The sequence below is a fragment of the Argentina anserina genome, chromosome 7, assembly GCF_933775445.1.
Source record: "Argentina anserina chromosome 7, drPotAnse1.1, whole genome shotgun sequence".
NCBI lineage: Eukaryota > Viridiplantae > Streptophyta > Magnoliopsida > Rosales > Rosaceae > Argentina > Argentina anserina.
This window is the reverse complement of record NC_065878.1, coordinates 2,472,161-2,484,747: the sequence shown is the minus strand read 5'-3', so window position 1 is coordinate 2,484,747 and position 12,587 is coordinate 2,472,161. Positions and strand designations below refer to the sequence as shown.

At 38.7% G+C, this 12,587-nt stretch overlaps 1 protein-coding gene and 1 pseudogene across 1 annotated transcript; both read right to left on the bottom strand.

Moving 5' to 3' along the window:
- Nucleotides 1-1,129: 1,129 nt before the first annotated feature.
- Nucleotides 1,130-3,264, bottom strand: LOC126802727 (transcription factor bHLH91-like; annotated as a pseudogene).
- A 2,100-nt stretch (nt 3,265-5,364) lies between these two features.
- LOC126803327 (pentatricopeptide repeat-containing protein At5g14770, mitochondrial-like) lies at nt 5,365-8,203 on the bottom strand. Its single transcript, XM_050531116.1, is given in 8 exon segments — nt 5,365-5,550; nt 5,553-5,624; nt 5,627-5,869; nt 5,872-6,031; nt 6,034-7,573; nt 7,575-7,724; nt 7,726-8,140; nt 8,143-8,203. Coding segments are annotated over 8 exon segments (2,793 nt in total). The 3' UTR covers nt 5,365-5,398.
- Between the last annotated feature and the right edge of the window lie 4,384 nt (nt 8,204-12,587).

Genomic DNA, 12,587 nt, shown 5'->3' with positions numbered 1-12,587 from the left:
GAATAACGACTTCTTTACATCCTTAGGAAGAAAAGAGGTTGATTGCACTCTGACCACCACCACTTGGATAGAAAGATAGAAAAAGAAAAAAAAAACATAAGATTCCTATCTATGATTTAGATCTTGAATCCGAGAGAGAAGATTATGGCTTAAATGCCTCATACGATTTTGATGATGAAGCACATCTTAACATTATCAACCAGATGGAGTGCTAAGTGGTTGCCGACGCAACAAGCGAATGAGTCCTTTTTCAGATTAAGACGTGAGTGGCTGCCGACTCTACAAAACATTCGACTTTTCTTTTTCTAAAAGTAAAGCTAAGCTTTTCAAAAAGAAGGATTCCTCATGTCGGCTACTATGTTTAAATCGTTTTCAATTTTTAGTTGGAGTTCAGAGTCTATATAAGAAGCTCACCATTCTCAAAAAAGAATCAAAAAATTCTCACCATCCTTCAGAAGAAAGGAGAAAGTCAGTCGAAGAGTGTTCTAATATAGTGTGAGTGTAAGAGTGAATGTATAATATAGTTGGAGTGTGAGTGTGCGTGTGGTGTGACGTATCCTACTATTGTAATCATTTGGTGTGGTGTGCTTATCTTACAAGTATTTATTTATTTTAAACAACTTTGACTGTTTATCTAAGAGTTGAGGCTGTGGGTTTTTAGATTGTATATATGTTTAAATAACTAAATTCATATTGTGAGCCCAAAACACCGTCTTTTGTTTTATGACAGGATTAAAGTAATCTAGGTTGTTTTTGTGAGTTTTCAACATTTTTCCTGGATAAGACAACAGTGATCCCGCCAAGCTTAAATAACCGTAGACACAAGAGGTCATTAGGTGAATTTTTTTTGGCATAGTGAATGCTAGTGCTTGACAGGAAAATGTTTGTAAACTTGTAGGAATACCTAGGTAAAAAAAATAAAAAATTCTGTTAACTTTAACAGAGCCATTATCTCCGGACACCATTTGTAGTTAAGATAGAAAGGTGAGACACCAACCTGATTTTTTTCAAAGGTCGGACACCAAAGTGCATATTTTAGTAAAGGTTGGACACTATTTCTATGATTTACTCTATAAGAAAAAACGTTTTATCAAGACTTATTGACTTAATAGATATTCCAAGCAACATGTCAGTTCTCATGCCCATAACTATTAGTAGGTGAATTTGCTGCATATTGTCTGTCCAGAGCCTCAATGAGCTTGTTGGCAATAACACTGCATACAAATAAGACCCTTCATGTATCTGCAAGACACAAAAACAGGAACCCAAAATCAAAGCAATGCATGAAGAAATGGTCAGCAGAAATGACCCAACTACTGTAAAACAAATCCATTTGATAGAGTAAGAACAAACCTTGGTGTTGAACAAAAAGCTTTATGAGTTCCAGATGTGTCCCCCAGAAGCATGATGGAGTTCAAGCTGCAACTCATCAAGAACCATGGGCGCAGACAGCAAGAGATTGATTTCTTTCCCTGGACCAATTTGATGATAACTTCATCCTTGACGATCTGGACATTGACCTCAGTGTCTTTGGACTACCTTTGAAGCCATGAGCTCCTCAGGGACCCATTGTTGTAGGAGTGGTCATTGTCATGGTCACCAAGAGGCTTCATGTTACAGCTCTCATCATCGTCTCCAGGATCAACGTCTTGCTATGTCATCTGCCTCTTGCTCCTCTCTATCCCACGCCTTTTCTTCTCCACCAAATGTTTCAGCTCACTCACAGTCCTCTTCAGCTCCAGTATGTAATCAACAACATCTCCCACTATAGATGCTCGATCAGACTGCTCCAATCAATTGTTTCCCCAGTTCCCCGTACATTAAGCACAGTACGTTGTTAGCATTATACCATAGACAAACAGTTACAATGAAACTCTTGATGCTCTAATTCATTCCCAAACTCCCCATACATTTAGCAGAATCATCAGTGTTATGCCAAAAAAGAATAGAAGCAGTTATGAAACAATCCAACGAGGCACCCAATTAAAACAAGAAAATCGATGCAAGTTGAAGTAGTACATCTGTGGAAATTATAAGAGGATTATTTCAAACATGAGTCCATCTACTTCACTCTTTGCTACAATTACTCCCCAGAAACAAAATATTAAGCAAAAAGAGATTTAACACGGAGACAGGGAAGCATGAAGAAACTACAAAACAGAGTCTCAAAATTCGCATTGTGAGACAGACAAGTAATGGAAGTGGTTCATAGTATAGATATTGGCAAAGTTTCATAAAAATGATCAAAACTTGACACCAAAAATTTGCAGTGATTGAGATTATCAGTTAAAAGGACAGCCTGCAACAATTTCCGCCAGACATGCATTAAGCAAAAGAACAATTAACAATGCCAAAAGTAACACAAAGCTGTTGGAATGGAGTACGTTCGTTATCCATGAAACAAATCATATTCTTGAATTGGGAACAATACCTTGGTTGGGTTTGGAACCAATGCCTGCAAAGCTTTATATTGTTCACTGACCCTGACTCTCCTTTCGCGCTCGGTACACTTGATCCCTTTATTCCCACCTCTTCCTCTTCCAAATGGCTTCACCTCTTTAGAAAACTCCAGTACCCCATTCTCAAACAACTGCTTACTACCATGCTCTACCTTATCCCCACCATTGCTAAACAAACTCGACCTGTTCCTGGATCCTCCCAAGTTGTACCCATGTGGCAAGGACTGCAGCAGCTCCCTGAACAGAGGCGGCTGGTTTGGGTGGATCATTGAGTCATACATAACCAAAGAGGCTGCCGGCCCAGATGAGTTTCGAGCAGGGCCTCATACCCAAAAGACTGTGGGAAACAGCCTCCCGGGTTCTTGGGGTTGGTGAAGGTAATGGAGGAGTGTGGGAGCACAGAAGAGGAGGGCAAGTGAAAATGACTGATCTGTTCATGTGGTGGCAATTGTTGTCGCATTATTGTTCCAATTTGTGGCTTGGTGGGTCTCAAAGAACAATTAACAATGCCAAAAGTAACACAAAGCTGGTATTGTTTTGGTCCATCTCATTCTGAAGCCGGTCAGTTTCCATAGTGGTTTTGTGGTAGTAATTATAAAGCTCTTCTTCCATGGAGAGCCTCCTCAGGTTTTCTTCAGGAGTAAAGGTACGCGGTGGTCTTGTAAATGTGATTGTGGAGCGCAACTTCTGGGACTGATTCTGAAATGGGATCAATATTAGTATTATTGGGATCAAAGTTGCTGCAGGCACCTCCAGCACTACCGTCCAAGTACAATTTTGGCTTTATGGAGAGATTGGAGTCCATGAGTGTCTGCTACTTGTTGATTTGTCTGTCTGCTACAAAAACCAAAAGAAATTAAGCGTAAAGATGGAAACAAAAGCAGCTGGAAGAGAGTTGGGGTCCAAAAAGGTCATGCATACCGGCTAAAGGGCTTGTGAAAACTTACCTTTCGACGAATATAGCTAGAGCTTATGATTCAGAAGAGGGAGGCCTGCTTGGTTGGTTCACAAAATAAATGTGAGAGAGAGAGAGGGAGAGAGAGAGAGTTGTTTTTTTTTTTCAATTCATGAGTGTTTTTTTTTTTTAAGAAACGACAATATTATTGAAGCAAAAAAAGCTTAGATACAGTCATTAGCTATAACCTCTTGAAGCATAAGAGGAGTAGAACCAAAAAACATATTGCAAGGCCTATTACACAAAGCCCAACGAGCAAGAATATGGGCAGCAACATTCCCTTCACGATACGGGTGGGTAGAAGTGCTTCCAGGCAACTGAGAGAACAAAGCCAGTACATCTGCATATACCGGCCTGAGTTGGATAGAGGAGTCACAGATCGAGTCAATTGCTTGGACTAACAATAGGGAATCAGATTCGAACCGAACCGGAGATAAGCCTTGACTCAAGAATCAGATTACAAGCTGCCTTACCAGCTAAAGCCTCAATATGAGCAGGACAGAAAACTTGCTCAAAACTGATGGCCATCCCACAAGTAAAGGAACCTGCAGCATCCGAACCACAATTCCAACACCACCTGTGTGCAAATTACTATCAAAAGCTCTATCCATACACACACTTAACCAACTTGAGGAGGTTTCTGCCAACAATGTCTTCGAGGAGGGGATTTCATGAGGGGAACATTTGCTACCAAATAATTTGCATACCAAGCTTGAGCACTGAGTAAGATAGAAGGGGCATCACAATTTTTGGTATTCCAAATCTTATCATTCCTAGCTATCCACAAGAACCACACTTTTACCAAGAGCCGACAAAAACTGATGTTGATAATTGCTCCATTCAACAATGTAACCCGTCCTTAAATTAGAGAAAGAGTTGGTTAAGAGAGCACAGTTGGGAGTCTGTTACTGAGATTCCCATCACTGGGGCCCACTCAGAGAGAGAGACTCAGATTCTCATCAGTGGGGCCCACTCAAAATCTCCTCATACAGAAACTCTCGATTCTGTTCCTGGCTCTCCCCCAAGGAGTTTGCACTTTCCTCCCTTCATTTTTTCATAAGTCCATGTCTGTATCTACTCAATTCTTGGTTTTTACTAGGGGTGGGTGTGGATTGCATGGCTTAGCGTTAGACCCAAAACCGAGTTTGATGCGAAATTACCGGTTGAGGTTAAAACTGGGACCTGAGAATGAAGTTAGATTTTACAATGCCGATTGTTAAGGGAAAACTACGGTTTATGAAAGTTTCTCAGACAAAGATCTATTACTTCTGGGTATATGTACTCATCAGAGTGTTCTCTGATTATTTTTGGATTTCCATACTACTCTACTTGTTTGTTCATTGGTTTTCTATTATATACCCCTTCGGCTGAGTAAATAACAAATTGCAGATTCCCCCTAACCTTTTCTGTAACCAACAATTAACTGTCTTATTTTTAGAAATTGCACTATTCTTATTTTAAATGTCTACATATTCACCATGGCTTAGTGGTCAATTTACTACAACAGTTGGTCTACATATAATTTATCTATATATATATTTTTTTAGCCACATAATAGGGAATAAGAAGACACAAGGAAAGCTAGCAAGTGCCTTGCTACTCTAACTGCACCAAGAAGGCAGCACCAGGGCAAAAGACCAAAAAGAACAGAAGTGATGTGGACATGTGGTCATGGCTAAATTGATTATACTAACTTCGTACCGATGATATTGAACCACAGCAATGTCAGCATAGCTTCCAACAAAGGTCTTGCCTAATGTATCAAGTTATACATGTAAGTTCCACAACAACAACAAGAGACATGACAAAAAAAAAACATCAGAGTAAAAAGAAAAGAAAACAAACAGATATAATATCATCAGTAGATTTGACAGCATCAGAACAGATGCTGGTCCCTGGAAGTGTCTGTCATAAGCTTGATGAATATAATGTACCTGTAGTGTATGCAAAAGCACCCGGATACCAGCTAAGCCATGACGATCTCTCATATGTTCTTGCTGATGTACAGTTCCTTTAATAGCCTCTGAGCATCACCCTTCTTTCCTGGTTTAGCAAAGGTAGAACTGATAGATAAAAGAGTACTGCCACCTGGAACAAACCCTTTCTCATTCATCTCGGTTAATAATCTCTTTGCTCAGCTCGGTATGATTTTCGCAACTTCTTCTCCACCTCTGATTGCTTTGATAGGTTACACCAGCCAGAGATTAAATGCTGTACGTTGAAGAATTAGGACAGGCACCCCTTGCCTGCATCTCATTCATAAGCTCCCTAGCTTCGCTCTTCTTTCCCACCTTAGCAAAATCAGTAATAAGCACATTGTAGGTGCCAGTATTGGGAACGAAACCTCTGTTTACCATTTCACAATAACGCCTTATGGCTTCCTTCTTATTTCCAATCTTACCATAGCCAGACACCAATATATTATATGTGGAAGCATTAGGAAGAAAGCCTCTATCTTCATTTCACTAAATAACTCATCTGCCTTTGTCATCAAACCACCACCTGAAAGGACAATTAAAAGAATATTGTACGTTTCAATATTTGGAGAAACTCCCTCAGCCAGCATCTTTGAGTGTGTAGCAAAAGCCCTTTTCAGGTGGCTGCTTATACAGTTATACCATATCCACGCATAAGGACATTGTAAGTAACAGTATCTGCTAACAGTCCTCTTCCAGTCATCTCTTCTTATACTGAAGTGGCCTTCCTGGTCATTCCTAGCCTACATAAGACAGTAATGAGATTATTATAAACATCATTATTGAGGTCAAGCCCCATACCTACAAGCTTCTGATGCATTTCCAAAATTGCATCAGCTCTTCTACTCTTTGAAAAAGCATCAAGCAGAAGCCTATGAGTAACTGAGGTGGGGAGAGAACCCACAGCCACCATTTCATTTAACAAATCCATTGCTTTGTCCATCTTACCTTTTTTACAAAGCCCACCAATCAGAATGTTACAAATGAATGAATTTAAAATTAACCCTTGACCCTTCATCTCATTCCAGAGTTCATAAGCATTTTCAGGGTCACCCCCTCTGCAGGACGCAATAATGAGGGTATTGTACGTGACATAGTCAGGAGCCACTCCCAATTCTCTCATTCCAGAATAGACAGGTTTTACTTCATATTTCCCAAGCCGCAACAGACCATTTATCAAGACATTGTATGAAACAACATCAAACCCCACATCTTTTTCTGCCATTTCTTGGAACAAGTTAAGAGCGATTGACTCTTTTCCCGCTTTAAAGAAACCATCCACCAGAGATGTGTAGATAACGCGGTCAAGAATCAAACCCTCAGAAGTCGTATTTATTATTAATCCCTCAGCTTCTTCCATTCTTCCGCACTTTTTCATGTTGTTCACCAAAGCATCAAAAGTGAAATTGTTGTCCAACAATCCTCTAGTTTTCATTTCATAGTAAAGATCAAGGGCAAATTCTTGTTTACCTGCCTTAAATAACCCGTCAATTAGTATTGCATACACGAAAACATTTGGCAACACATTTTTCTCCACCATCTTCCTCAATAAACCAAGAGCATCAGCAATCATTCCTTTCTTCATGTAACCCTTTATGAGAGAAGAAGAAGTGATAATATTCGGAGAAACATGTTTATCTTCCATTTCTCTGAGCATTGCTTCTGCACTACCCATGTCTCCTGAATTGCAATACCCATTAATCAAAGCAGAGTAAGTGATACAGATTGGAACTAAGCTGAGCTTTGAAATTGTTTGAAACAGGTCCTTCGCCTCATCGACTTTTCCAACCCTAAAGAGTCCGGTCATTAAAGCTGTGCAATTTACTAAATCAAAAACCAGGCCACGAACTACCATTTGGCTTTCAAGGATAAGAGCTTCCCTGGGAGAGCCTGCCTTAAACAAAAAGTCCACAAGGGTGGTGTAGGAGTTATTATTAGGATATACACCCATATTCTCTATCTCCCTTAAGAGCACTTTGGCTTCTGAGAGCCTTCCATGCTTGCAAAGACCGTATATAATGGAGCTACAAGTAATGAAATCCGGGAAAATGCCATTCATGACCATTTCCTCATACAGAGAAAGAGCCTCTTCAAGTCCTTGTTGCTTACTGTAAGCACTAATGAGAGTGGTTAGAGTTATAACATTTGGCGTAAGATTCATACTGCCAGTCCCAGATTCATTAACCTGAGATCCCAAAAATGTTATGTACAGTACTCTTGGCCTTTTCAAGTTCCCCCACATTACAAAATCCATGAACAAGAGTATTATAAGTAACAGTATCAGGAGCAAGACCATCCCTCTCCATTCTCTCAATTAAGTGCACGGCTAACCAACCCAGCTTTGCAATATCCAGCAATCAAGGTATTAAAACCTACAACATCCGGAGTAATTCCACCACGGACAAGATTATCCATAACCCATTCAGTGGAGTATGCAAAGTCAGCCCGGCAAAACCCATTAACTAGTCAATTGCTGGTATAGGAATCTATGCATATAGCCCTCTGCACCATTTGAGACAACAACCCAAAAGCTTGATAAGGGCATCCATGCTGGGAGAATCCCCAAACGAGAGTATTATACGAAACAGTATCAACAATTTGAGTATATCTTAACAAATGCAGTGCCAAACTCAAGTTCCCAACTTTGCAGAGAGAATGAATCAATATGTTTTGGGTGAAAACAGTAGGCACAACCCCACAGGAGAGCATCTCAGAGTAAAGGAGGGATACCTGAGAAGCCAAACCGAGACATTGAAATGATGAAGAAGCCGGTTCCAGAGAGGCAGACCAGGAACGAGGCCGTGACTCCGCATAGAGAAGAAGGCCTCAGAAGCATTGGATAATCTGCCGCAGGCCAAGTAGAGGTGTATGAGGGTGCAAAAGAATGATGCATAGAGATGAGTCTTGGATGGTGTCACAGGTATCACACGCAATATATATCAACCGTGTGCAAACTAATTTTTCTCACATGTCTTCTACCTATGTTTACCGGTTTCCAATTGCATGGGGGGTTATAAGTAATCACATGCATACTCGGTTTTGTGGAACTAGTGTCACTTTGATGGTTGCTCGATTATTCGACATCAATATTTAACGTTGTACGCATCATTAGTAGTATAAAGTAATAGGGTATCGTTCACAAACCGGGGATCCAGCCAGGGCTTAGAATCACAACACTTAACACGAATTCATAAAGATATAAAAGAGTTTGATATATAGGATTAGTATCAAAACAAAAAATATAAAACCTAAACTAATATATACATGTGATCAACCAACCAACACATAAGCAATCACCAAACAAATCATGTAAGAATAAAGTCATCGAATTCTATTCTCAATCTTGTTCATGCCACAGGTATCAAGGTTCAAACTAAGTTCGATCATGCATCAAGTTCCTACTTGGTTCCTAATACATGGATATATTTGAGCTTAACTACTTGTCTTGCTACGAAATCTAACATACCAATTCATCATGCAATTATGTATCACATAGAGAAATCAACATGTTTAAAGCACCTATCCAATGCCGAACTTAGAATCAAATTCGGTGGAAAAACCAGCAACATCAACTACTTGTCTTAATCACACATGCAATATAAGAATACACCGAAATTTAATCAAGAACATAGAACATGAACTCACGGTATCAAAACATAAATCATTGAAGAAAAATCGAAATCTTCATATCATTACACAATTCGAAAGTTACAACTATCTCATAGACAAGATTGAATTAAAATTTAACAAAACAAAAACAGAAATCATCCAAGAACAAGAACATATAAAACCGAAATAAAACATGAAGATCATAGAGTTCAACTTTGAAATAATCCTACGGGGTTTATTCTAAGCAAACATAGATCCTAGGCTACTTGCTTCGAATCCAAAGGATGAAAAAAGGATGAATTTCGGTTTTAGGATTTCTTGGTGGATGAGGGACTGATTCGACAGAGCTATGGCTTGTGCTTTTGTGCAAGGTTGATGATGAATGAATGGGGAGGCCGAGCATCTATATATAGGAGTCAATGAAGCCCTCTTGCCGTCCCAATTAGGAGATAGAATCCAATTGGGAAGTTGAAATATTCTTTGTTATGGATTTTGATTCATTCACTCCAAATCCAACTTGATGTAGGAAACCAAATCCAATAGGGAGACACATATGGGCTGCACGGCATCTCTCCATGTTCAAATAGGAATGGCTAGGCCGGCCTCTTCTTTTCCTTCTTCAACTCCGATATGATTTCCTTGTCTCACTAGGAATGCATCACGGCATCACTACTTCATTTCCAAGTATGATTTGTCTTTCCTAAAAAGAAATCGACGATTAAGGAATAGGAAAGAATGAAAATAGGAAAGTAGAGTCCTAGTCGAGTAAGGAATCCTAGCTCAATAAGAATTTCTAACACTTAGCACAGTTTCATCATCAATTCATTCAATTTCGGCATAGCTCTACTTAAAACATACAAATGACAAATATGAACCTAAAACAACTAAATAAGAAGTATCAAAGCATAAGAATAGGGCATATACACATTAAGAACGTCACACTTTGTGCTCCTATCAACAACCCCACACTTAGACTTTGCTAGTCCCTTAGCAAACACTAAAAAGGGAAATAAAAAACATAAAACAAAAATCAAAGCAACTAAAACTAACGAAACTACTAATGCCTTCAACATTGTGTCTCAGAGATCTTCAAACTCATAGCATTAAGAATAACATGCAATCGAAATAGATAGGATGAATTCAATGGTTAATAAACATGAGATTTCGTTTAACAAGTAAGACATGGCAGAAACAGAGGTGATTTTAAGCTCAACATGTTCAAAACAAGTTCAAATTCAACTCACAAGGGACATGCACTCCGAATCTTTTCCCTCAAGAACATGGCATATGCTTAAAAGCTTTTCACACACAAGAGTTATAAACACATAGTGAATTTGAAAACCTCATGAAAGATACCAATCATATGCACAAATGAACCCAAACCATATGCTTACTCATGAAACAAACTCCCCAGATCAAGAGCTACTAATTTTAAGAATAATGCGAATCTTTATAAAAGGGTAGGCTTAGGCTCGGCATGGATACATTTTTCAGGATAAATGAATCACAAAGGTCATCCTCAAGACTTATCAGAGCAAAATATCCACCTTATGTCGCCATACTCCATAAAACAAGGGCCAAATATCATCATGTTGGACCCATCCTTCACTTTAAACATTGTGAAAACGAATAAAGGCTAAAGTATAACATTATTGAGCCTTCAACAAATACATCACAACTCCAAATTCATATACACCAATGCCATGCAGTGACATCTTTCCATTCTTTTCAATTTTTTTCTTAACCATGCATATATTGTTTTCTTCTTTCTTTTATCACGGCATCATACATTTTTTTCTCTTTTTCATACTCTTGTCACGGAATTCTTACATACAATAGCATAACCCCACACTTGAATCAAGTCATCACTCCATATTAACACCAAAAATTGGCTCTGCCAAGTCTCAAAGACAAGGTAGAGATATACTATACTAAGCAAGGATATAACATGTTGGTAATGAAAGAAAAGGCTTAACGTAGGCTCAAAAGGGGTTAACAATAAGGTTCCCAAACAGGGCTCAAATAGGGATACGGCTTTTTGGCCTTAGTGGTGGAAATCCTAAAAAGATCCAACAATCCTTTTCAAAATCAGAGTATATTATGACATAAAGTTTCGAAAGTTTCACAAAGTAAGTTCTAGCATTCTCTAGTTCATTGCAATTCTATGGCATATGAATTGATCAAAATAGATGTAATGAGGTTATAAAGCCAAGAAACGATAGAATAAACTCTCCAAAGAAAGACACATATATATGGCTCAAAACTCACATAGGGTTACATGAATTCAAACAAGTAAGGAACATGCTCATTTTGTACCTAAGTTTCAAAATCTCATCTACTACATGTTCGTACAATCGCTACACATCGATTAACCATCAAATAACAATAAAGTTCATTTCCATATCATGATCATCTATCAACAATAAATTCAAAGATCAACTCATCCTAGACAGTCAAAGACATACCTATGACTCAAAACAAAAACAACTTAACAAAATAACTTTAAAAAAATCGAAAAACAAAACCAAAAATGACACTAAAAATCGAAAAACAAAACAACAAATCGAAACACATAAGCATCAAACAATAGAATTCAACGATTGATGTATACCCCACCCCACACTTAAAACTTACATTGCCCTCAATGTACAATATGATAAGCAATGAAAATTAAAAAGAGATAAGGGATAAGAAAATGCAAACACTCGTTGATGGCTCCTTCATTGACTTAAATTTAGAGTCTATAGCCTAGACTATCTCCAAAACATTACTTGCTTGCCGTAGGATCAAGGAGAGACGTCTCCTCAATCACATTATTCTCCATATTCTCCAAATAAGGCTTCAAGCGATGTCCATTGACCTGAAATTCGGTGTCTTTCACCATACTCTTTATCATGATAGCACCAAAAGGAAAAACGTTAGTAATAATGAAAGGACATATCCATCTAGAACATAATTTACCATGAAACAACTTAAGTCGAGAATTAAACAAAAAAACTTTCTGCCCAACGACAAAGTGTTTCTTCCTAATCATGCGGTCATGGAATGTCTTAGTCTTCTCCTTGTAAACCATTGCCAAATTATAGACCTCATTTCAAATCTCTTCAAGCTCATGCAATTGTAACTTCCTATGCAATCCGGCCTCATCAATGTCCATGTTAAAATTCTTCACAGCCCACCATGCACGATGTTAAAGCTCCACAGGAAGATGGCACGCCTTGCCATAGACTAATCGAAATGGTGACATGCCAAGAGGAGTCTTGTATGTCGTCCTATAGGCCCAAAGAGCATCATCCAATCATTGAGACCAATCCTTGCGTGATGGTCCAACAGACTTCTCCAAAATTCTCTTGATCTCACGATTAGATAGCTCCACTTGTCCACTTGTTTGGGGGTGATAAGGCGTAGCAACTTTATGCTTGATTCCATACTTCTTCAACAAAGCCTCAATGGTCCGGTTGCAAAAGTGAGATCCTCCATCACTAATGATAACTCTTGGCATACCAAACCTAGAGAAAATGTTAGAACGAAGGAAATCTGCAACAACTCGAGAATCATTAGAGCTAGGAAAAGGTCTCATGAAATCAA